We start from the raw sequence: 26137 nt of genomic DNA, 5'->3' as shown, positions 1-26137 counted from the left end.
AGGAGAGACAGGGTTTCACTGTGTTAGCCAGGATGGTCTCGATCTCCTGACCTCGTGATCCACCTGCCTCAGCCTCCCAAATCTCAGCTAGGATGACAGGCATGAGCCACCATGCCTGGCTGCTTTTGTTTGTTTTTGCAAAAGGTAATGTTTGCCCACTAGTGCCATGCACAGATACGAGCATCAGTCATGTATCCAGTGACACATCCCCTGTGGATACCTAAGGTGGCATCGGAAACTGTCCCCATTGATCCACCTGACTGTCTTTCTCAAAACACCATACACACTAACTTCAGAAATGGACCGGCTGGGTGCGGTGGCTCACACCTGTAATCTTAACATTTTGGGAGGCCGAGGTGGGTAGATCACCTGAGGTCAGGAGTTCAAGACCAGCCTGGCCGACATGGTGAAACCCCATCTCTATTAAAAACACAAAAAATGAGCTGGGCGTGGTGGCGGGCACCTGTAATCCCAGCTACCCAAGAGGCTGAGGCAGGAGAATGGCTTGAACCCAGGAGGCAGAAGTTGTAGTGAACCAAGATCGTGTCACTGCACTCCAGCCTGGGCGACACAGCAAGACTCCGTATCAAAATAAACTAAAATAAAATAAAATAACAGAAATGGACCAACTCTAAAGAAGTATTTCTATCTTTGCTTGGAAGGTTGCTTAGACTTCAGTAGCTTCGACGTTTCAAGAGGTCTGGGTTTGTAATTCCGAACATGGAGAATAGGAATATTTTAGAATTCAGCAAACATGCAATGATATTTTGGATAATGGCAGCCAAGTCTCTCACTGTCAAAGAAGTGAATTACAGGTTTGGAAAGACAGGCTACAGTGAACCTTATCATGTTGGGTTTTAAGTGGAGGTATCTGGAGGATAGATAGAGATAGACAGATAGATAGGTAAATAGATAGATAGATACATAGATATATAGATACATAGATACATAGATACATAGTAATGTTAGATAGATAGAATTATATAGATGATGATAGAAATAGTTAGACAAACAGATAGACACAGATAGATAGGGATTGATGGGTAGATGGATGAATCAATGGACAGGTGGGTGTATAGATGGAAGGCAAGTGGATGGGTGGGTGGATGGGTGACTGGATGCATGAATAAATGGATGAACAGATACATAGATGAATGGGTGGATGGGTGGATGGATGCATGGATAGATGGATATGTAGATGTGCACGTGGATGGGTGGATGGATGGATGGATGGATGGATGGATGAGTGGATGAAAGTGTGGCTGAGTGCATGGGTGGATGGATGGTTTGATGGATGGGTAGATGGATGTATTGGTGGATGGATGGTGGATAGATGGATGGATGGATGGATGGATGGTGGATGGATGGTGGATGGATGGATGGATGGATGGATGGATGGATGGATGGATGAAAGCGTGGGTAGATAGGTGGGTGAATGAGTGAGTGGATGGATAGATAAATGGATGAACAGATAGGTGAGTGGGTGGGTGGGTGGATGGATGGATGGATGGATGGATATGTAGATGTGTACATGGATGGATGGATGGATGGATGGATGGATGGATGGATGGATAAATGGATAAAAGTGTAGGTGAATGCATGGGTAGATGGATGGCTTGATGGGTGGGTGGATGGATGTGTTGGCATATGGATGGATGGATGGATGGATGGATGGATGGATGGATGATGGATGGATGGATGGATGGATAGATGATGGATGGATGGATGATGGATGGATGGATGGATGATGGATGGATGGATGATGGATGGATGGATGATGGATGGATGGATGGATGGATGGATGGATGGATGGATGGATGGATGGATGGATGGATGGATGGATGGATGGATGGATGGATGGATGGATGGATGATGGATGGATGGATGATGGATGGATGGATGGATAGATGATGGATGGATGGATGGATGGATGATGGGTGGATGGTGGATGGATGGATGGATGGATGATGGATGGATGGATGGATAGATGATGGATGGATGGATGGATAGATGGATGGATGGATGGATGGATGGATGGATGATGGATGGATGGATGGATGATGGATGGATGGATGATGGATGGATGGATGGATAGATGATGGATGGATGGATGGATGGATGATGGGTGGATGGTGGATGGATGGATGGATGGATGATGGATGGATGCATGGATGATGGATGGATGGATGGATGATGGATGGATGGATGGATGATGGATGGATGGATGGATGACGGGTGGATGGTGGATGGATGGGTGGTTGGATGGATGAAAGGATGGGTGGATGGAGGCTGGGTGGGTTGATGGGTGGATGGTGGAAGGGAGGATGGATGGATGGATGGATGGATGGATAATAGATGGGTGGATGGTGGATGGATGGGTGGATGGAGGCTGGGTGGGTTGATGGGTGGGTGAATGTATGAGTGGATGGATAGTTTGATGGATGGGTGGATGGATATATTGGTGGATGGATCAATGAATAATAGATGGATGATGGATGGATGGATGATGAATGGGAAAAGATAGATGAGATAAATTGATGGATAGATTAACATGAATATATGTACTGATCAATCAATCATAGATAAACACACACACGCACACATACAGTTCCTAGTTTTGGCCACCGAAAGTGCATATAAGCAGAGGATATTCCAGGAGCAATAAATACAGTTATTATTCATGTATTTACTTATAAATACATTTCATCCCAGCTACTTGGGAAGCTGAGGCAGGAGAATCGCTTGAACCCAGGAGGTGGCGGTTGCAGTGAGCCGAGATCGTGCCACTGCCGTCCAGCCTGGGCGACAAGAGCGAGACTCCGTATCAAAGAAAAAAAAGAAAAGAAAAGAAAAAAGAAACTTTCACACTCATTGTTTAAGTTTTACAAAACAAACAGTGCCTGGTTGCAAAGGAAACCACAAACCAAAATAGGACAAGAAGAGGGCACTTAAATAAAGGATATTTCATGCAGGCGGGTGGTGAAAGCTTACCTGTTGCTACTTGCCCCAAAGCCATCCAGCTTCCCAGCAGAAAGACAGCAGCTCCCCACAGCAGAACCAACCGTCCCATGCCTGAAACAGGAGTGGAGAGTGAGGTCCTCAGGAACCTGCCACTAGCAGATCGCTCATGACTCATAAGCAGAGGTCACCCTCGATTTCAAAAAGGCAGAAAGGAAATTAGGGAAATGATTACAGGCAGGAAGCACAGTGACGCTCGATTTTAAAAGATACACTTGTCAAACACACACACACACACACACACACACACACACACAATCAATCCAGGGTCAGGATTACCACACACAGGGCTGAGCTGAGCCCTTCCCTTCCTTTCCTTCACCCTCCCCTCCCCCTCCACCTCCTTCCCCCCTCCCCTCCACCTATCCCTTCCCTCCCCTCTCTTCCCCTCCCCCTTCATCTCCCCTCCCCCTTCCCTCCCCCACCCCCTTCCCCTCCCCTCCACCTCCTTCCCCCTTCCCCCTTCCCCCTCCCCTCCCCCCATCTCCCCTCCCCCTCATCTCCCCTCCCCTCCCCCCTTCCCCCCTCCCCTCCCCTCCCCCTTCATCTCCCCTCCCCTCCACCTCCTTCCCCCCTCCCCTCCCCTCCCCCTTCATCTCCCCTCCCCTCCACCTCCTTGCCCCCTCCCCTCCCCCTCCCCCTTCATCTCCCCTCCCCTCCACCTCCTTCCCCCCTCCCCTCCCCTCCCCCTTCATCTCCCCTCCCCTCCACCTCCTTCCCCCCTCCCCTCCACCTATCCCTTCCCTCCCCTCTCTTCCCCTCCCCCTTCATCTCCCCTCCCCCTTCCCTCCCCCACCTCCTTCCCCTCCCCTCCACCTCCTTCCCCCTTCCCCTCCCCTCCCCTTTCATCTCCCCTCCCCCACCTCCTTCCCCTCCCCTCCACCTCCTTCCCCCTTCCCCTCCCCTCCCCCTTTCATCTCCCCTCCCCTCCACCTCCTTCCCCCCTCCCCTCCACCTATCCCTTCCCTCCCCTCTCTTCCCCTCCCCTTTTCCTCCCCCTTCCCTCCCCCACCCCCTTCCCCTCCCCTCCACCTCCTTCCCCCTCCCCCTCCCCCTTCATCTCCCCTCCCCCCCCACCTCCTTCCCCTACCCCTCCACCTATCCCTTTCCTTCCATCTCCTCCCCACTCCCCTTCCCCCTCCCCCTCCCCTCCCCACCCCCTTCCCCTCCTCTCTACCTCCTTCCCTCCTCCCTCCCCTCCACCTATCCCTTCCCTCCCCTCTCCTTCCCCCTCCCCTTCCCCTCACCTCCCCTCCCCCACCCCTTCCCCTCACCTCCCCTCCCCGACCCCTTCCCCTCACCTCCCCTCCCCTACCCCTTCCCCTCACCTCCCCTCCACCTCCTTTTCCCTTCCCCTCCCCTCCACCTATCCCTTCCCTCCCCTCCCCTCTCCCCTCCCATTTCCCCTCCCCCTTCCCCTCCCCTCCCCTCCACCTCATTCCCCCTCCCCTCCACCTACCCCTTCCCTCTCCTCCCCTCCCCCTCCCCACCTCCCTTTGCCTCCCCCTACCCCCTCCCCTCCCCTACCTTCCCTTCCTTTCCCTTTCTTTTCCTTTCTTCTTTCCGAGACAGAGTCTCAATCTGTCCCCCAGGCTGGAGTGCAGTGGCGCTATCTCAGCTCACGGCAACCTCCGCCTCCCGGGTTCAAGCGATTTTCCTGCCTCAGCCTCCCGAGTAGCTGGGATGACAGGCACCCACCACCACACCCAGCTAATTTTTGTATTTTCAGTAGAAACAGGGTTTTGCCATGTTGGCCAGGCTGGTCTCAAACTTCTGACCTCAGCTGATCCGCCCACCTCAGCCGCTCAAAGTGCTGGGATTACAGGCGTCAGCCTCTGTGCCTGGCTTTTCTTTCCTTTTCTTTGAGACAGGGTCTCGGTCTGGCACCCATGCAGGAGTGCAGCGGTGCAATCAGGGCTCACCGTAGCCTCAAACACCTGGGCTCAAGCCATCCTCTTGCCTCAACCTCCCTCATAGCCAGGATTACAGATGCACGCCACCCACCCTGCTAATTTTTGTATTTTTAGTAGAGACAGGGTTTCACCACGTTGACCAGGCTGGTCTCAAACTCCTGTACTCAAGTGATCCACCCGCCTTGGCCTCCCAAAGTGCTGGGATTGTAGGCGTGAGCCACTGCACCTGGCCTGAGCTTTTCTTGAAAACATATCACAGACCAGCCTGGCCAACATGGGGAAACCCTGTCTCTACCAAAAAAATACATAAATAAATACAAACATTAGCTGGGTATGGTGGCGCGCGCCTGTAATCCCAGCTACTCGGGAGGCTGAGGCAGGAGAATCGCTTGAACCCGGGAGGCAGAGGTTGCCGTGAGCCAAGATCACGCCACCGCACTCCAGCCTGGGTGACAGAGCGAGACTCTGTCTCAAAAAACAACCACCAAAAAAGCATATGACAGGCTAACTTTCTAAGCCTGGGATTCTTGCTCTCTGCTGAACGATGGGACTCTTGGATGAGTGTACAATTGTGTGGTCAGCACTCTGTGATGCACTCTGCACCCAAAGCTGGCCTGGACATCCAGAGACTGCACAGCTCATCTGTCTTCGGACAAATACAGAGTTCACCTTCGCCGTTGACCAGCTTCCCGGACCAAGGGACTCAGATTATAGCCATTGTCCTCGTAACACCATAAACGCTGGATGGTAGCACGTTGGATAGTAGCTGGGATTAGAGGCACCTGCCACCACCTGGCTAATTTTTTGTTTTTCTGGGTTTTTTTGTTTTTGTTTTTGTTTTTTTTTGAGACGGAGTCTCGCTCTGTCGCCCAGCCTGGAGTGCAGTGTCACCATCTCAGCTCACTGCAAGCTCCGCCTCCCGGGTTCACGCCATTCTCCTGCCTCAGCCTCCCGAGTAGCTGGGACCACAAGCACCCACCACCACGCCCAGCTAATTTTTTGTATTTTTAGTAGAGACGGGGTTTCACCGTGTTGGCCAGGATGGTCTCGAACTCCTCACCTCATGTGATCCGCCCGCCTCAGCCTCCCAGAGTGCTGGGATGACAGGTGTGAACCACCGCGCCCGGCCTATTTTTCTGTTTTTTCGGTTTTTGTTTTTGTTTTGTTTATTTATTTTTTTTTTTGAGACAGAGTATTGCTCTTGTTGCCCAGGCTGGAGTGCAGTGGCGCGATCTTGGCTCACTACAACCTCCACCTCCCAGGTTCAAGGGATTCTCCTACCTCAGCCTCCTGAGTAGCTGGGACTACAGGCACCTGCCACCACGCCGGGATAATTTTTGTATTTTTAGTAGAGACGGGGTTTCGCCATGTGGGTCAAGATGGTCTCAAAGTCCTGACCTCAGGATATCCGCCCACCTCGGCCTTCCAAAATGTTGGGATGACAGGTATGAGCCACCGTGCCTGGCCACCGCTAATATTTCTGTCCACAGATGTGCTCTTGGCGGTTGGTGCCCAGTGATCCTTACTAAGAATGAAAATAGGCTGGGGCCGGGCGCGGTGGCTCAAGCCTGTAATCCCAGCACTTTGGGAGGCCGAGACGGGCGGATCGCGAGGTCAGGAGATCGAGACCATCCTGGCTAACACGGTGAAACCCCGTCTCTACTGAAAAATAGGAAAAACTAGCCGGGCGAGGTGGCGGGCGCCTGTAGTCCCAGCTACTCGGGAGGCTGAGGCAGGAGAATGGCGTGAACCCGGGAGGCGGAGCTTGCAGTGAGCTGAGATCCAGTCACTGCACTCCAGCCTGGGCAACAGAGCGAGACTCCGTCTCAAAAAAAAAAGAAAATAGGCTGGGCATGGTGGCTCACGCCTGTAATCCCAGCACTTTGGGAGGCCAAGGCGGGCGGATCACGAGGTCAGGAGATCGAGACCATCCTGGCTAACACGGTGAAACCCTGTCTCTACTAAAAATACAAAAATTAGCTGGGTGTGGCCGGGTGCAGTGGCTCATGCCTATAATCCCAGCACTTTGGGAGGCCGAGGTGGGTGGATCACGAGGTTAGGAGATTGAGACCATCCTGGCCAACACGGTGAAACCCTGTCTCTACTAAAAATACAAAAAATTAGCCAGGCATGGTGGCGGGCACCTGTAGTCTCAGCTACTCTGGAGGCTGAGGCAGGAGAATGGCGTGAACCCGGGAGGTGGAGATTGCAGTGAGCCGAGATCGCACCACTGCACTCCAGCCTGGGCGACAGAGCGAGAGTCCGTCTGAAAAAACTAGAAAAATTAGCCAGGCATGGTGGCGGGTGCCTGCAATCCCAGCTACTCGGGAGGCTGAGGCACGAGAATCTCTTGAACCCGGGAGGTGGAGGTTGCAGAGAGCTGAGATCGCGCCACTGCACTCCAGCCTGGTGACAGAGCCAGACTCTGTCTCAAACAAACAAACAAAGGAAAAGGAACCATCTTTGCCCAGGACCCTCCACAACTTCTTCTCCTACAGGTGTCAGAAGTGGCTTCATTCAATACTCACTCAAGATACAGTTCTGGAGGGTCTGATATCTCCCAGGCACTGGGGAGGTGACAATAATATGACCTGGCTCCGAGAGACAAAGCGACAATAGGCATAAAAGATTGAGCGTTGTTCGAATCTCAGCACCCAGTCAATGTCCACTGTGACTGCTGGATGATAGATGCTCTTATATCCAAAGCAGGCAAGTCTGCAGAGAGAGAGAGAAAAGAGGTTGGCCTAAAAACAGACAGGACTCTCTGCCCTCATGAAAAATGCGTTCTGTAGGAGGAGAGGAAGCTGAAATAAGTATGTATGCCCTGGACACGGTCATGGTGAGCGCTGGGAAAAAGAGAAGTGGCCGGGCGCAGTGGTTCACGCCTGTAATCCCAAGACTTTGGGAGGACGAGGTGAGTGGGTCACCTGAGATCAGGAGTTCAATACTGCCTGGACAATATAGTGAAACCCCATCTCTACTATAAATACAAAAAAAAAAAAAAATTAGCCAGGTGTGGTGGCAGGTGCCTGTAATCCCAGCTACTCAGGAGGCTGAGGCAGGAGGATCACTTGAACCCAGGAGGTGGAGCTTGCAGTGAGCCGAGATCGCGCCCCTGTACTCCAGCCTGGGTGACAGAGTGAGACTCCCTCTCAAAAAAAAAAAAAGAAGAGAAGCCAGGCGCGGTGGCTCACACCTGTAATCCCAGCACTTTGGGAGGCTGAGGCAGGTGGATCACAAGGTCAGGAGTTTGAGACCAGCCTGGTCAATACGGTGAAACCCCGTCTCTATTAAAAATACAAAAATAAGCTGGGCACGGTGGCAGGTGCCTATAATCCCAGCTACTGGGGAGGCTGAGGCAGGAGAATCACTTGAACTCGGGAGGTGTAGGTTGCTGTGAGCCGAGATCGTGTGACTGCACCTCAAACTGGGTGACAGAGTGAGACACCATCTCAAAAAAAAAAAAAAAAAAAAGAAAAGAAAAAATAGAAAAGGAAAAGGGAAGTGGAGGGGGAGGAAGGGCAGAGGCAGAACTGTTCATTTCTGTGGTCAGGAAGGTTTTTGGATTGGGGACCTTCAGGCATAAAGGAAGAAGTCCCCAAAGCCAGCCTGGGCCTCTCCCTTACCCAGGGGTTCTCGATCTCTGCCCTAGTGATATTTTAGCTGGATAATTCTTGGTTGTGTGGGCCGTGCTATGCATCATAAGATGTTGAGCAGTATCTATGACGTCCAACCACTAAATGTCAGTAGCACCTCCCAGCTCTTGCTGTGACAACCAAAAATTCCACTGAGGTTGCCAAGTGTTCTTTGGGGGGCGAAATCACTCCTGATTGTAAATCACTGTCTTTCATTCATAGATAGATAGATAGATAGATAGATAGATAGATAGATAGATAGATGATAGATAGATAGTGGATTGATAGATAAATCGATAGATGATAGATAGATACATAGATAGATAATGGATTGATAGATGAATAGATAGATGATTGATAGATAAATAGATGATAGATAGATAGATAGATAGATAGATAATAGATAGATAGATAGATAGATAGATAGATAGATAGATAGATAGAGCCGGGCGTGGTGGCTCATGCCTGTAATCCCAGCACTTTGGGAGGCCGAGGTTGGCGGATCACAAGGTCAAGAGATCGAGACCATCCTGGCCAGCACGGTGAAAGCCTGTCTCTACTAAAAGTACAAAAACTAGTTTGGCATTGTGGTGTGCGCCTGTAATCCCAGCTATTCGGGAGGCTGAGGCAGGAGAATCGCTTGAATCCAGGAGGCGGAGGTTGCTGTGAGCTGAGATCACACCACTGCACTCCAGCCTGAGTGACAGAGTGAAACTGCATCTCAAAAAATAGATAGATAGATAGATAGATAGATAGATAGATAGATAGATAGATAATACACATGATAGATAGACACACAGATAGATAGATCGATAGATAGATAGATAGATAGATAGATAGATAGATAGATAGATAGCTGAACAGATGGATAAATTGTTACAGAGATGATAGATACATAGACAGATAGAAAGGTAGAAGAATAGATGAATAGAAACATAAATGGATAGATAATAGATACATAGAAAGATAGAAGAATGGCGGGGTAGATAGATGAATGAATGGATAAATAGATGGATATGTATATGGATGCATGGATAGATAGATAGATGAATGGTTAGATGATACATACTAGATAGATGATAGAATGGATCACTAGATAGTTGAATAGATGGATAAATGATTAGATAGATGATAGATACATAGATAGATAAACAGATTAATGAATGAGTAGATAGATGATAGATAGATAGATAGATAGATAGATAGATAGATAGATAGATAGGTAGATAGACAGGATAAATAGATAGATTGATGAATAGATGGATAAATGGTTAGATAGATGATAGATACATAGAAAGGTAGAAGAATGGATGAATAGATAGATAAATAGATAGATACTAATTGATATGTAGATCAAAAGACAGAAGTATGGATGAATAGATGAATGGGTAGATAGATGAATGATAGATAGAGAGAAAGAACACAAAATAAAGAGAATTTCTCACACTAAGTGAGGGTTTCTCAACCTTGAAGCAATTTCCATTCAGGATATTTTCATCCACATCGTTCTCTGCTGTGAGGCCCGTCCTGTGCATTGGGGGATGTGGAGCAAATCTCTAGACTATATGCAGTAAATATCAGCAGTATCCCCCACCAAGTCATGACAAGCAAAAAAAGTCTCCGTCCTTTTCCAGATGTCCACTGAAAGTTGAGAGACCTCCCTTCCTCTCCCTTCCCAACCCTCCATTGTCCACAACGCCCCAGGGTGACTGGAGCTCCCAGCTCTTCTCCACTTGCCTTCTGGGAGCTGTGATTTCAGACATTTTACATATGAAGAGGAGAGAATTGTAGGCTGATAACGAGGGGAGATGTGGAGGGCCACAGAGGCCAATCTGAAGTCAAAGAAGACAACAAGGGTTCACCTTGGCTCTTCTGAGACTCAGGAATTGTCATCCGGAGACATAGGTCTTTGACGGACCCAGAAACATGTGGTTCCTGAAAATGGATTATTACAGCTACTCAGCTCAATTAAATTAATAAAAGGAATATTTGCTCTTCGGGGTAACCCATGATGCTTGAGGAGAACTTGGAACACACCCAGTTCTCTTGCACCTCCTTGTCAATTACTAAGCATGTTTCCCCCAGGCTTCATAGCTCCTTCCTCTGAAACGCAGAAACATGGATCCAGAACATTCTAGATGGCTCTGGGAAAACCATGACTCTGGGAAGGATGATACCACGGGAAAAACACGTTTGCTGGAGTTAGGAGAGCGAGATGAAATGCCAGGTGTTTGTTTGTTTGTTTGTTTTTGAGATGGAGTCTCGCTCTGTCACCCAAGCTGGAGTGCAGTGGCTCAATCTTGGCTCACTGCAACGTCCACCTCCTGGGTTCAAGCAATTATCCTGCCTCAGCCTCCCAAGTAGCTGGGATTACAGGCATCCACCACCACCCCAGCTAATTTTTGTGTTTTTAGTAGAGACAGGGTTTCACTATGTTGGCCAGGCTGGTCTCAAACTCCCGACCTCAGGTGACTCCACCCACCTCAGCCTCCTAAAGTGCTGGGATGACAGGCATGAGCCATCATGCCCGGTGGCCAGGTGTTATATATAAAGTTTCGGTGCCACAAAAGGAATAACACTCAAATATAAAATTTTCTTTTTAATTTTCAGCAAGGCAAGGTACTTCTATAAAAGGCTGCACCCTTACAGATGGAAAAATGGCCAGTGCGCACTCGAACAAAGGAGGGGAAGGGGTTCTTATCCCTGACGCATGTGGTCCCTGTTGTTGTGTCCTTCCCCTATTGGCTAGGGTTAGACTGCACAGGCTAAACTAATTCCGATTGGCTAATTTAAAGAGTGACAGGGTCAGTGCTTTGGTGGGAGTCAGGGCAGAGCATGTAGCAGGTAATTGGGATGAGTCAGGGTGGAGCAGGTGACCAGAATGAGTCAGGGTGGAGCAGGTGGTGGAAAAAGGTTGCTTTACAAGGAAGTTAAGTTTCAAAGTAGAAGGCAAACAATTGAACATACTGACATATTAACTCTTTGAAAGGAAACTTAGAACTCCTATCGAACACAGGGAAATTCTTCAGCCACTTCAGTGCTCTGGCTCTTCCCTTTACAAGGAGATACGTTTGGGAGCGTTAAGGTCTGAAGGGGCAGGCAAAGCACGTCCTTCCTTCTGGACTCCAGAGTGGAAACTTATTCTATGTAGGTTCTGAAGGTCATCCTTGTCTGTCATGCAGATGACACAGACCCACCTGCCCCACTTCTTGTTTCTTCATCATCTCTATCCCAAACCACAAACCAATATTGTGTTGTTTGTGTTTCACAATAGCAGGCATGGACCATGAGTAAGCTGGGAGGAAAACGGGAGGATGGCAGCCATCAAACATCTCTTCGGATGCAGCTCAACATGGAACCGCTACTCTAAGAAGACCTTTGTAATTTCTTCCATAGATTGCTTTTTACTAATCCTGAGTGACGGGATTGTTTTGGTTATCAATTGACATGTGACACATTAACCTGGAAACGTAGAGGCATGGAGGAACTCCAACTTGTTGTTACGTGGTGTGATTCTGAGGGCTGGCAGGGCTCAGCTGGGAGGTTCTTCTGCTCTACATGGTGTTGACTGGGGCTGGAGGGAACTTGTGGATTGACTGGGCAGGTGTGTTCTAGTTGGTTCAATCACGTGTCTTGTAGCTGTGCTGAAGTTCAGCTGAGGGCTTGACTTGGGATGTATCTATCTGCTGGCTTAATGGATCCAGAACATTCTAGATGGCTCATTCACATACCTGGAAGCTGGGCTGTGTGTCAGCTGACTTGTGCTGTGTGTATCTGTAGGCTTAATGGATCCAGAACATTCTAGATGATTCCGTCACATACTTGGAAGCTGGGCTGCATGTCAGCTGACTTGTGCTGTGTGTATCTGCAGGCTCAATGGATCCAGAACATTCTAGATGATTCCGTCATGTACCTGGAAGCTGGGCTGCATGTCAGCTGACTTGTGCTGTGTGTATCTGCAGGCTTAATGGATCCAGAACATTCTAGATGATTCCGTCATGTACCTGGAAGCTGGGCTGCATGTCAGCTGACTTGTGCTGTGTGTATCTGCAGGCTTAATGGATCCAGAACATTCTAGATGGCTCACTCACATACCTGGAAGCTGGGCTGCATGTCAGCTGACTTGGACTGTCCCTATCTGCTGGCTTAATAGATCCAGAACATTCTAGATGGTTCCTTCACATACCTGGACTGCATGTCAGCTGATTTGGGCTGTGCCTATCTGCTGGCTGAATAGATCTAGAATATTCTAGATGTCTCCTTCACATACCTGGAAGCTGGGCTGAATGTCATCTGACAGTGCTTGACTTAGGCCATGTCTATCTACAAACTTAATAGGTCCAGAACATTCTCAAGAGCCCATTCATTTGGAAGCTCACCTGGAGGCTGAGTGAAAAGTCAGCTGAGAACTTGACTTGGGCCCTATCTATCTGCAAACTTAATAGATTCAGAACATTCTCAGTGGCCCATCGATTTGGAAGCTCACCTGGAAGCTGGGCAGAAGGTCAGCTGAGAGCTAGACTAGGGCTCTATCCATCTATGTGCAGACTTACTCGGTGCGGAACCTTCTAGATGGTTGACTTACGTTATGTGGAAGCTGGGCTGACAGTCCGCCCATTTGTGCTGGAAGGCTGATAGAACCAGAACATTCTAGATTTCCACCACATTGTGTTGGCCAAAGCAAACCATGGGTTAGCCCAGATTCAGTGGGAGGCAAAGTGTACTCCAGCTCTCCTGGGGGTTGGGGAAAAGGCTCTGTGAAGCATTTGCACCCACCTTGCTTTCTCCACAATAGGCATCTCCGTTTATTAAAGTCTACTGGCCTGGCACGGTGGCTCATGCCTGTCATCCCAGCACTTTGGGAGGCCGAGGCAGGTGGATCACAAGGTCAGGAGTTCGAGACCAGCCTGGCCAACATGGTGAAACCCCATCTCTACTAAAAATACAAAAAATTAGCCCGGGCCGGGCGTGGTGGCTCAACCCTGTAATCCCAGCACTTTGGGAGGCCGAGGCGGGTGGATCACGAGGTCAGGAGATCGAGACCATCCTGGCTAACATGGTGAAACCCCGTCTCTACTAAAAATACAAAAAACTAGCCGGGCGAGGTGGCGGGCGCCTGTAGTCCCAGCTACTCGGAGGCTGAGGCAGAATGGCGTAAACCCAGGAGGCGGAGCTTGCAGTGAGCCGAGATCGCGCCACTGCACTCCAGCCTGGGTGACACAGCCAGACTCCGTCTCAAAAAAAAAAAAAAAAAATTAGCCCGACATGGTGGAAGAGGGGCGCCTGTAGTCCCAGCTACTCGGGAGGCTGAGACAGGAGAATCACTTGAACCCAGGAGACGGAGGTTGCAGTGAGCCGAGATCGCACCACTGCACGCTAGGCTGGGCAACAGAGCAAGGCTCTGTCTCAAAAAAAGTAATAAATAAACATTTTTTAAAAATAAAATACAGGCTAGTGTTACTTCAAAAAGGAAAAAAAAAAAAAAAAAAACTTGGCTCTTAGCATTAATTCAAGATCCTAAGGGCAATGCGTTAACCGTAATGTTAGACACTTTCTGTATTGAATTGAGTCAACATGTATATTGTGAGGTGATCTCTGATCTCTAGTCTAGCTGTTTTCTATAATCGTGAAAAGAAAGAGGGGCTCGCTGCCGGGAGCAATGTGGTTTGCTATCAGATTAATTGCTGAGCCGAAGCCAGTGGACTCCACCTTGCTGTGATGATTCCCCAGCCCTCCCGACTGTCCATTGTCCCCAACACCCCAGGGTCACTGGAGCTTCCAGCTCTTTCTTCTCCAGTTGCCTTCTGGGAGCTGTCATGTCAGGACTTTTACACAGGAAGCAGAGACAATTGTAGGCTGATAACGAGGGGAGACGTGGCAGGCCACAGAGGCCAATCTGAAGTCAAAGAAGACAACCAGGGTTCACCTTGGCTCTTTTGAGACTCAGGAATTGTAGTTTGGAGACATGGATCTTTCATGGACACAGAAACATGTGGTTCCTGAAAACGGATTATTACAGCTACTCGGTTCAAGTCAATGTAAAAAGGGAGTATTTGCTGTTAGAGGGAACCCTAACCAAAGTGTTTCGCCACTCCGGCACAGGGAATGGCTATGTGCATAGTACTGCAGTGTTTTTTTAAATTTAATTTAATTTAATTTTGTTTTATTTTGTTTTATTTTATTTTATTTTATTTTATATTTTATTTTTTGAGGCAGAGTCTCACTCTGTCACCCAGGCTAGAGTGCAAGGTGCGATCTCGGCTCACTACAACCTCCACCTCCCGGATTCAAGCGATTCTCCTGCCTCAGCCTCCCGACTAGCTGGGATTACAGGCGCCCGCCACCACGCCTGGCTAACTTTTGTATTTTTGGTAGAGACGGGGTTTCACCATGATGGCCAGGCTTGTCTCGAACTCCCGACCCCATGATCCACCCGCCTCGGCCTCCCAAAGTGCTGGGATGACAGGCGTGAACCGCCGTGCCCGGCCACAGCAGTGCTTTATAGCACAGAATAATGTGAGGAGTCCGTTGTGATTTCATTTGTTTGAGGCAAGGTTGGATTTTGATCCAGAGCCTTTTAGGCTGTAGAGAGAGCTGGCTTCAGACACTGCATGAGTAGAACAGGGTAGGGGGTTGTACATGCCAGAGAGAAGGACACCTGTTACCCACCTTGTCCACGATGGTTTATGTTATGGCTATGCCTGTCCACCCCGCTCTCTGAGGACAGGTCAGTGGAGACCATGGTAATGGGGTAGGAACCTGTGGTCAATGCCGACATCACAAGCAACAGAAAACACAACTGCTGGGCAGGTGCGGTGTCTCACGCCTGTCATCCCAGCACTTTGGGAGGCTGAGGCGGGTGGGTCACCTGAGGTCAGGGGTTTGAGACCGGCCTGGCCAACATGGTGAAACCCTATAGCAAGGTAGCTAAGATGGTGAAACACCATCTCTAATAAAAATACAAAAAATTAGCCAGGCACGGTGGCACATGCCTGTAGTCTGAGCTACTCGGGAGGCTGAGGCAGGAGAATTGCTTGAACCTGGGAGGCAGAGGTTGCAGTGAGCTGAGATTGCACCACTGCACTCCAGACTGGGTGACGGACCAAGTCTCCATCTAAAAAAAAAAAAAAAAAGATTCAATGAAGAGAGCACTTTTAATTTGTGATATGAGAAAGTGTCATTACATGACATTACAACTTAAAGCCTGGTTGCATGGAGACCAAAATTAACAAATAGTACAGTAATGAAGACTGATATATTTGAACTCCATCAGTCTGGGTCTACACCTCCCAGGAGCTTGGTATATCTACTCTGTTTCTGACACAGGGAGGCTAAAAGTTGGCAGAATAAATAAATTGATATATGAGCCAGGTGTGGTGGCTCACACCTGTAAAACCAGCATTTTGGGAGGCTGAGGCTGGTGGATCATTTGAGGTTTGGAGTTCGAAACCATCCTGGCCAACATGATGAAACCCCGTCTCTACTAAAAATACAAAAATTAGTCATCCCAGCTACTTGGGAGACTGAGGCAGGAGAATTACTTGAACCCAGGAGAGAGAGGTTGCAGTGAGCCAAGACTGCAATTTTGCACTGCAGCCTGGGCAATAGAGTGAGAATCCATCTCAAATAATAATAATAAAACATAAATAAATTGTTATATGGATGGTTAGATGAGGGGTGGAGGGAGGAAGGAGTAGATGAATGGATGGATAGATGAATGGACAGATTGATGGATGGATGGGTAGATGGATAGGTAGATGAATGAATGGATGGATGAATGATGGTTGGATGGATGAATGGATGGATAGATGACTGAGTAGATGAATGGATGGGTTGGTGGATGGATGGATGGATGGATGATGGATGAGTGGGTGGATGAATGGATAAATGTATGAGTGGATGGATGGATGGATGGTTAGATGGGTTGGTGGATGAATAGATGGGTTGGTGGGTGGGTGGATGGATGGATGGATGGATGGATGGATGGATGGATGGATGGATGGATGGATTGAGGAATGGGTAGATGTGTTGGTGAATGGATGGATGGATAAATGAATGGGTGGGTGGGTGGATGGATAGATGGATGAGTAGGTGGGTGGATGGATGGATGGATGGATGGATAAATGGATGGGTGGGTGTGTGGGTGGATGGATGGACAGATGGGTGAGTGGATGGATGGATGGATGGATAGATGGGTAGATAGTTGAGTTGGTGGATAAATAGATGGGTTGGTGGATGGATGGGTGAATGGATAGATTGAGGAATGGGTGGATGAGTGGATGGATGAATAGATCGGTGAGTGGGTGGGTGGATGGATGGGTGGATGGATGGATGGATGGATGGATACATGAGAGCATGGGTAAGTGGATGGGTGGGTGGATGGATGGATTGAGGAATGGGTGGATGGGTGGGTGGACGGATGAATAGATAGGTGAGTGGGTGGGTAAATGGATGGATAGATGGATGGATGGGTGGATGGGTTGGTAGATTAGTCGTGGATAAATAGATGGGTTGGTAGATGGGTGAGGGCATGGATGGATGGATGGATTGAGGGATGGATGGATGGATGGATGGATGGATAGATAGGTACATGGATGGATGGATACATGAGAGGATGGGTGAGTGGATGGGTGGGTGGGTGGATGGATGGATATATGGATGGATGGATGGATGGATGGATGGATGGATGGATGGATGGACGGATGCATGAGAGGATGGGTGAGTGGATGGGTGGGTGGGTGGATGGACTGAGGACTGGATGGATGGATGGATGGATGGACGGATGGATGGATGGATACATGAGAGGATGAGCGAGTGGATGGGTGGGTGGATGGATGGATTGAGAAATGGGTGGATGGGTGGATGAGTGGGTGAATGTGTAGATGGGATGGGTGAGTACACAAGTCTTGCTCACCTCCCCAGCTGAGAACATATGTCCTACTTTATTTGGTCTACAGACAGTGCTTAAAGCTTGGACCCATAGAACAGTGTCTTGCCACCACTCCCCCACCTCATGCCATCCGTAGGTGACATATCCTCTGGTCACTGAAGAGGCCTCTGACATCTATATTTTTTTCCAGAAACTCAGATCCATTCCCAGCCAAAATCAAAAAACTCTTAACAAGCGTCATAATAATGATGGATGGACGGATGGATGGCTGGCTGGCTGGCTGGCTGGCTGGATGGATGGATGGATGGATGGATGAGTGGATGGATGGATGGATGGATGGATGGATGGATGGATGGATGGATGGATAGATGAGTGGGTGGATGGATGGATGGATGGATGGATGGATGCACGGATGGATGGATAGATGAGTGGATGGATGGATGGATAGATGGATGGATGGATGAGTGGATGGATGGATGGATGGATGGATGGATGGATGGATGGATGGATGAGTGGGTGGATGGATGGATGGGTGGGTGGATGGATGGATGGATAGATGGGTGACTGAGTGGGTGGGTGGGTTGACGAACAGATGGATATTATTAGTAGTAGTAGTACTATTATTATTTTTGAGATGGAGTCTCGCTCCGTCGCCCAGGCTGGAGTGCAATGGCATGATCTCAGCTCACTGCAGCCTCCACCCCCCGGGTTCAAGTGATTCTCCTGCCTCAGCCTCCCAAGTAGCTTGGATTACAGGCGTGTACCACCAGGCCCGGCTAATTTTTTTTTTTAATTTTTGGTAGAGATGGGGTTTCACTATGTTGGCCAGGCTGGTCTTGAACTCTTGACCTCAGGTGACCCGCCCAACTCGGCCTCCCGAAGTGTTGGGATTACAGGTGTGAGCCACTGTGCCCGGCCATATTCCTTTATTATTATAAAATAATAATAATAATATAATTAGGTAAATGGTCCTTCACTTCTCTATTCAACCATTTTCCTACCCTTGATTTACCATCAGCTGCCCTTTTTTTTGGAAAAGTGTGGAGTTACTCCAAAGAAAACCTCCTATAGGTAATATGTAAACATCATTACCAGAAATCCGTGAGATCCATGAAAGCAACTACAATGGGTATGAAAGGAAATCACCGAAGTGGTTTTCTTAAAAAAATTTATACAGGCTATTTTTAGAGTGTTTTTAGGTTTACGGCAAAATTTGCAGAAAGTACAGAAAGTTCTTACATATCATCTCCCCAACTCACAGCTTCCTGTACGGTATGCTTGTTACAAACAAGGAACTAATACTGATATATTATGAACGGAATAGTCAATAACGGTTCACATTAGAGTTCTTTTTTGTTTGAGACAGAGTCTCACTCTCTCGCCCAGGCTGGAGTGCAGTGGTGCAATCTCGGCTCACTGCAACCTCCACCTCCCAGGTTCAAGTGACTCTCTTGCCTCAGCCTCCCGAGTAACTGGGACGACAGGCACCTGCCACCACGTCCAGTTAAGTTTTGTAATTTTAGTAGAGACGTGGTTTCGCCATGTTGGTCAGGCTGGTCTCGAACTCCCGACCTCAACCGCCCACCTCAGCCTCCCAAAGTGCTGGGATTACAGGCGTGAGCCACCACGCCCGGCCCATGTTAGAGTTCTTTGTTGCTGGTGTAACTTCTGTGCGTTTGCACACACACAGAGTGACGCTGGATCGACTATTATACGGTTCTTCTCACCCTGTCACCTCAGGCAACCCCTGATCATTGTACTGTCTCCATTCTTTGCTTTTTATTTATTTATTTTTTTTCAGACGGAGTTTCACTCCGTCTCCCAGGCTGGAGTGCAGTGGCGCCATCTCGGTTCACGGCACCGTCCACCTCCCGGGTTTAAACAGTTCTCCTGCTTCAGCCTCTGGAGTAGCTGCGATTACAGCCACCCACCACCACGCCTGGCTAATTTTGTGTTTTCAGTAGAGACGGGGTTTCACCATGTTGGCCAGGCTGGTCTCGAACTCCTGACTTCAGGTGATGCGCCCACCTCAGCCGGCCAAAGTGCTGGGATGACAGGTGTGAGCCAACACACCTGGCCAGTTTTGCCTTTTCTAGAATGTCTAATAGTTGCACTTATGGTCTGTAGCTGTCTCAGACTGACTTTCTTTTTTCATTCAATGGTTTTTGTTTGTTTGTTTGTCTTTTTGTTTTTTTGAGACAGAGTCTCGCTGCGTTGCCCAGGCTGGAGTGCAGTGGCGAGATCTCGGCTCACTGCAACCTCCACCTCCCGGGTTTAAAGGATTCTCCAGGCCGGGCGTGGTGGCTCACGCCTGTCATCCCAGCACTTTGGGAGGCCGAGACGGGCGGATCACGAGGCCAGGAGATCGAGAGACGATCCCGGCTAACACCGTGAAACCCCGTCTCTACAAAAAAATACAAAAAACTAGCCGGGCGAGGTGGCGGGCGCCTGTAGTCCCAGCTACTTGGGAGGCTGAGGCGGGAGAATGGCGGGAACCCAGGAGGCGGAGTTTGCAGTGAGCTGCGATCCGGCCTCTGCACTCCAGCCCGGGCGACAGAGCGAGACTCTGTCTCAAAAAAAAAAAAAAAAAAAAAAATGCCACCACACCCAGCTCACTTTAGTATTTTTAGTAGAGACGGCGCTTTTAGTAGAGACTAGCGTAGATGTTTAATAGATGTTGGTCAGGCTGGTCTCGAACTCCTGACCTCGTCATCCGCCCGCCTCAGTATGTCTCCCGAAGTGCTGGGATGACAGGCGTGAGCCACTGTGCCCGGCCTTTATCCTCTCTCTTTGAGATCTCATGTCTCCTTCAAATGGATAAAACGAGCCGGCGTGGTGGCTCACGCCTGTCATCCCAGCGCTTTGGAAATTTGAGTCGGGCGGATCGTCTGAGGTCAGGAGTTTGAGACCAGCCTGGCCAACAATGTGAACCTGGTGTCTCCGAAAAATACAAAACTTAGCCGGGCATGGTGGCGGGCACCTGTAATCCCAGCTACCTGGGAGGAAGCGGCAGGAGACTCGCTTGAACCGGGAGGTGGAGGTTACCGTGAGCCGAGATCATGCCACTGCACTCACGCCTCGGCGACAGAGTGAGACAACATCTCAAAAAAGAAAAAAAAAAGTATAAAACCAAGCTGTAAGGCCAGGCACGGTGGCTCACGCCTGTCATCCCAGCGCTTTGAGAGGCCGAGGCAGGTGGATCACCTGAGGTCAGGAGTTCGACACCAGCCTGGCCAAAATCACTAAGCTGAAAAGAAAATTCCCCAAGCTAGCAGGTGCTCTGGGCACACTGGCCTCCGTTTCTATACAAAGTCATCCTTCTGCTCACGGAGATAGATGCATATTCTGATTGCCTGCTTTGGAAAGGCTTATCAGAAACTCAGAGGACTATAGCCATGGGTCTCTCACCTACCTGTGACCTGGGAACCCCCTCCTTGCTTCAAGTTTTCCCCGACTTTCTGCACAGAACCAGTGTTACTTCTTCCATATATTGCTTGAGATCTCATGTGTCTCCTTAAAATGCATAAAACAAAGGCCGGGCGCGGTGGCTCACGCCCGTCATCCCAGCACTTTGGGAGGCCGAGGCGGGTGGATCCCCTAAGGTCGAGTTCAAGACCAGCCTGGCCAACATGGAGAAGCCCTGTCTCTACTTGAAATACAAAAAAAAAATTAGCCAGGTGCAGTGGTGGGCACCTGTAGTCCCAGCTTCTTGGGAGGCTGAGGCAGGAGAATGGCCTGAACCGGGAGGCGGAGATTGCAGTGAGCGGAGATCGCGCCACTGCGCTGCAGTCTGGGCGAGGGAGCCAGACTCTGTCTCGGAAAAAATAAATAAAAATAATGGCCAGGCACCGTGGGTCCTGCCTGTAATCCTAGCACTTTGGGAGGCCAAGGCAGGTGGACTGCCTGAGGTCAGCAGTTCAACACCATCCTGGCTAACACGGTCAATCCCCGTTTCTACTAAAATACAATCAATTAGCCGGGCGTGGTGGCACATGCCTGTCATCCCAGCTACTCGGGAGGCTGAGGCAGAATTGCTGGAACCCGGGAGGCGGAGGCTGCAGTGAGCCAAGATCACGCCACTGCGCTCCAGCCTGGGCGACAGGGTGAGACTCCGTCTCAAGAAAAAAGAAAAAAATCGGCCAGGGGTGGTGCCTTCTGAAGTCTGTCATCCCAGTACTTTGGGAGGCCGAGGCAGGTGGATCACCTGAGGTTGGGAGTTTGAGACCAGCCTGGCCAACATGGTGAAACCCCGTCTCTACTAAAAATACAAAAATTACCCGGGCGCGGTGGCGGGCACCTGTAGTCCCAGCTACTCAGGAGGCTGAGGCAGGAGAATCGCTTGAACCCAGGAGGCGGAGGCTGCTGTGAGCCAAGATCACGCCACTGCACTCCAGCCTGGGCGACAGGGTGAGACTCCATCTCAAAAAAATATAAAATAAAATAAAATAAAAATTTAAAAAACCAGCCGGGGATGGTGCCTCCCATATGTAATCCCAGTACTTTGGGAACTTGTTTTTTTTTTTTTTCTTTTTTGAGATGTCACGGGAATGCATCCTCAGCTTTGGTAAAAGAAGCTAAGTTCAATGAGACCCGTCTCAAATGTTAGGACTTCACACAGTTTTTATTTATCAATTAACGTGAACAAATACATTTCCTAATGAGACAGAAGGAAAGAGAAGGTTTCCATTGGTGGCAGGTCTGCGAAAGTCTCTCTGATCGGAATCGCACACACCGTTCCTTGCAGTTCCTGCTGCTTTGTGATAAAAATCAAGGCTTGCGGAGATCAAGGGCCTCAGAACACTGTGGCTCAACACTGGGCATCTTGAGATGTACGTCTTTATTCACACTCGTTACTGCAGCCTTGTCAGGGAGACCTGAATCTGTGACTGTATTTATTTTTATTTTTTTTCGAGATGGACTCTTGCTCTGTCCCCCAGGCTGGACTGCAGTGGCACGATCTCGGCTCACCGCAACCTCCGCCTCCCGGGTTCAAGTGATTCTCCTGCCTCAGCCTCCCAAGTAGCTGGGACTCCCGGTGCCCGTCACCACGCCCGGCTCATTCTTGCGGTTTAGTAGAGATGGGGTTTCTTGTTCTCAGGACCTCCTGAGGGCTGCGTCACGGGCCGCGGCCACTCACATTTGGCTCCGAATAAATCTCTGCAAATATTTTACAGTGTTTTGTCACGTGCGTCCGTGGGAAGAGACCACCAAACAGGCTGCGTGTGAGCGATAGAGCTGTTCATTCACTCGGGGCCAGTGGCCTGAGTCCGAAAAGAGAGTCAGCAAAGGGAGATGGGCAACGGATTGCTTTTATAGGACCAGCCGCAGTCAAAACGCCTCAGACAGGGAGTTAAAGAAAGAAGGGGGTTTATTCGGCCGGGACCATCGATCGGCAACACTCACGTCTCCAACAACCGAACTCCCCGAGTGGGCAATTCGTGTCCCTCTTAAGGGTTTTTTTTTTTTTTTTTTTTTTTTTTTTGAGACAGAGTCTCGCTCTGTCGCCCAGGCTGGAGTGCAGTGGCGCGATCTTGGCTCACTGCAAGCTCTGCCTCCCGGGCCCACGCCATTCTCCTGCCTCAGCCTCCCGAGTAGCTGGGACCACAGGTGCCCGCCACCACACCCGGCTAATTTTTTGTATTTTTAGTAGAGACGAGGTTTCACCGTGTTAGCCAGGAAAGTCTCGATCTCCTGACCTTGTGATCCGCCCGCCTCAGCCTCCCAAAGTGCTGGGATTACAGGCGTGAGCCACCACGCCCGGCTCTCTTAAGGGTTCTAAGGGGGTCTGCGTGAGAGGGACGTGAGGGATGGAGCAAGCAGGGGGTACGTCACTGGGGGCTGCACCGGTCATCACAACGGAACAGGACAGGATAGGGATGTTCACAGTGCTTTTCTATACAATGTCTGGGATCTGTAGACAACAGGACCGATTAGGTCACGGGTCCATCTTTAACTACCAGGCCCCAGGGTGTGGTGCCCGGCAGTCTGCTTACGAATTTCATGTGTAGACATTGCGCATAAGACAAGATGAGGGATGGTCTCCTCCCTTCGTAGGAGTCGGGTGGAGTGATGGAAAATTACAGCCAAAGGTGGTTTTCGATTGTTAGCAGAGGAGGGGGTTGCAAGGTGCATGGTGGAGAAATCCTAAGTCTTTGTCTAGAAAACCAATGGCACAAAGTCAACTGATGAGCTAACATAGGGCAGGGACAAGGGACCATATAGTAAAATGTTGTAATTTTAGTTCATCAGTTAAGTCAGGAACCGGCTGTTTCACTCCTATGTCGTTTTTTTTTTGTCTTTGGCTGCTCCAGGCTTCTTGTCTGCGCAGGTCACGGGGTGATAATGGCTGAGATTCGGCTCAGAGGCCTGACGAGCTTGACTGTTTAATTTATTTCCTTTCTTTTTTTGTTTTGTTTTGTTTTGCTTTTTTGAGATCGAATCTAGCTCTGTCACCCAGGCTGGACCAGTGCAGTGGCACAATCTCGACTCACTGCAACCTCCACCGCCCGGGTTCAAGCGATTCTCCCGCCTCAGGCTCCCGAGTAGCTGGGATGACAGGCACCTGCCACCACGCCCAGGCTAATTTTTGTGTTCTTAGTGGAGATGGGGTTTCACCATGTTGGCCACACTGACCTCTGGTGATCCACCTGCCTCGCCCTCCCAAAGTGCTGGGATTACACGCGTGAGGCACCGAGCCCAGCCGTATTTGACTCTTCTCATCAGCAAGACCGTGGCCAAGGAAAAGAGTGAGATCACGGCCTTTGCAGCAACACAGATGGAACTGGAGGTCGTTATCCTAAGCAAATTAGCACAAAAACAGAAAATGAAATACCACATGCTCACACTTAAAAGTGGGAGCTAAGGACTGAGCACCCACAGACATAAAGATGGAAACTATAGGCCGGGCGCGGTGGCTCACGCCTGTCATCCCAGCACTTTGGGAGGCCGAGGCGGGTGGATCGCTTGAGGTCAGGAGTTCGAGAGCAGCCCGGCCACCATGGTGAAACCCCGTCTCTACGAAAAATATGGAAATTCGCCTGGTGTGGTGGCTCACACTTGTAATCCCAGCTACGCAGGACACACACTTGTAATCCCAGCTACTCGGGAGGCTGAGGCAGGAGAATCGCTTGAACCCAGGAGGCAGAGGTTGCAGTGAGCCAAGATCGCGTCACTGCACTCCAGCCTGGGCGACAGAGCGAGACTCTGTCTCAAACAAAATTAAAATAAATAAATAAAATAAATGTACTGAGACCTGTCTCACATGTTCTGGGTCCACACAGCAATGAAAAACCCACTCATCCTCAAAAATAAAGTAAAATAAAAATCGGCCAGGCGCAGTGGCTCACGCCTGTGATCCCAGCACTCTGGGAGAACGAGGTGAGTGGATCATGAGGTCAGGAGATGGAGACCATCCTGGCTAACACAGTGAAACCCCGTCTCTACCAAAAATACAAAAAAATTAACCGGGCGTGGTGGCGGGCACCTATAGTCCCAGCTACTCGGGAGGCCAAGGCCGGTGAATCACAAGGTCAGGAGATCGAGACCATCCTGGCTAACCCGGTGAAACCCCGTCTCTACTAAAATACAAAAAAAAAATTAGCCGGGCGCCTGTAGTCCCAGCTACTCGGGAGGCCAAGGCAGGTGGATCATGAGGTGAGGAGATCGAGACCATCCTGGCTAACCCGGTAAAACCCTGTCTCTACTAAAAAATACAAAAAAATTAGCCGGGCGAGGTGGCGGGCACCTGTAATTGCAGCTACTCGGGAGGCTGAGACACAAGAATGGCGTGAACCCGGGAGGCGGAGGTTGCAGTGAGCCAAGATCGCGTCACTGCACTCCAGCCTGGGCGACAGAGCGAGACTCAGTGTCAAAAAATAAATTAATTAATAAAATAAAATAAAAACACAAAAGTAAGAGACAAGTGAATTACCCAGGAGTCCGGCTCGTCTCGGGGTCTGGGAAGCGCCTACCTTCACAGGATCACGGGCTTTGTAAAATTTGCCAACATGAGACAACTCGGCTCCATTTAGCTGCGGTTTCTCTCCACTCCCACTTCCCCTCTGGCCTAACTTCCCCGTGTGCTGGGTGTCCCCCGGGCAGGGGTAGATTTCGGCAGAGTTGAGACAGGGAAGTTGACCTGCAGTTGATTTGTGTGTGGGCTTTGAGGGATCCGTCCGTGGGTTCCAACGTCACGGCCAGACCTGGCTCACCGGGTTCTGGCCCTTCCATAATGACCTGTATCTTCTAGGAATATTCTCACCCACCCACGGCACTGACGCACGGATGTGAGGAGGAGCCTCCAGAGCCATCCTTTTGGTGCTGGGTGTTGTCCAGAAAAAAAAAGAGTGAAACTCTGGCCGGGGGTGGTGACTCACACCTGTGATCCCAGCACTCTGGGAGGCCGAGGCGGGCAGATCACCTGAGGTCAGGAGTTGGAGACCAGCCTGGACAACATGGCAAAAACCTGTCTGTATTAAAAATACAAAAATGAGGCCGGGCGCGGTGACTCACACCTGTGATCCCAGCACTCTGGGAGGCCGAGGCAGGCGGATCACCTGAGGTCAGGAGTTGGAGACCAGCGTCCCCAACATGGAGAAACCCCATCTCTACTAAAAACACAAATAATTAGCCAGGTGTGGTGGCGGGCACCTGTAATCCCAGCTACTGGGGAAGCTGAGGCA

The 26137-nt window shown here is 49.8% G+C and overlaps 1 protein-coding gene across 1 annotated transcript in view; it reads right to left on the bottom strand.

Moving 5' to 3' along the window:
- LOC126946861 (cytokine receptor-like factor 2) overlaps positions 1–3124 on the bottom strand; it is a 29442-nt gene extending 26318 nt beyond the window's left edge. Inside the window, exon 1 of the mRNA XM_050777577.1 lies at positions 2992–3124. Coding sequence (XP_050633534.1) covers positions 2992–3070 — 79 coding nt within the window. The 5' untranslated portion in view covers positions 3071–3124. The remainder of the gene's footprint in view (positions 1–2991) is intronic.
- Positions 3125–26137: the final 23013 nt, after the last annotated feature.

The sequence above is a fragment of the Macaca thibetana genome, chromosome X, assembly GCF_024542745.1.
Source record: "Macaca thibetana thibetana isolate TM-01 chromosome X, ASM2454274v1, whole genome shotgun sequence".
Lineage (NCBI taxonomy): Eukaryota > Metazoa > Chordata > Mammalia > Primates > Cercopithecidae > Macaca > Macaca thibetana.
This window is presented reverse-complemented; position numbering and strand designations above follow the sequence as displayed.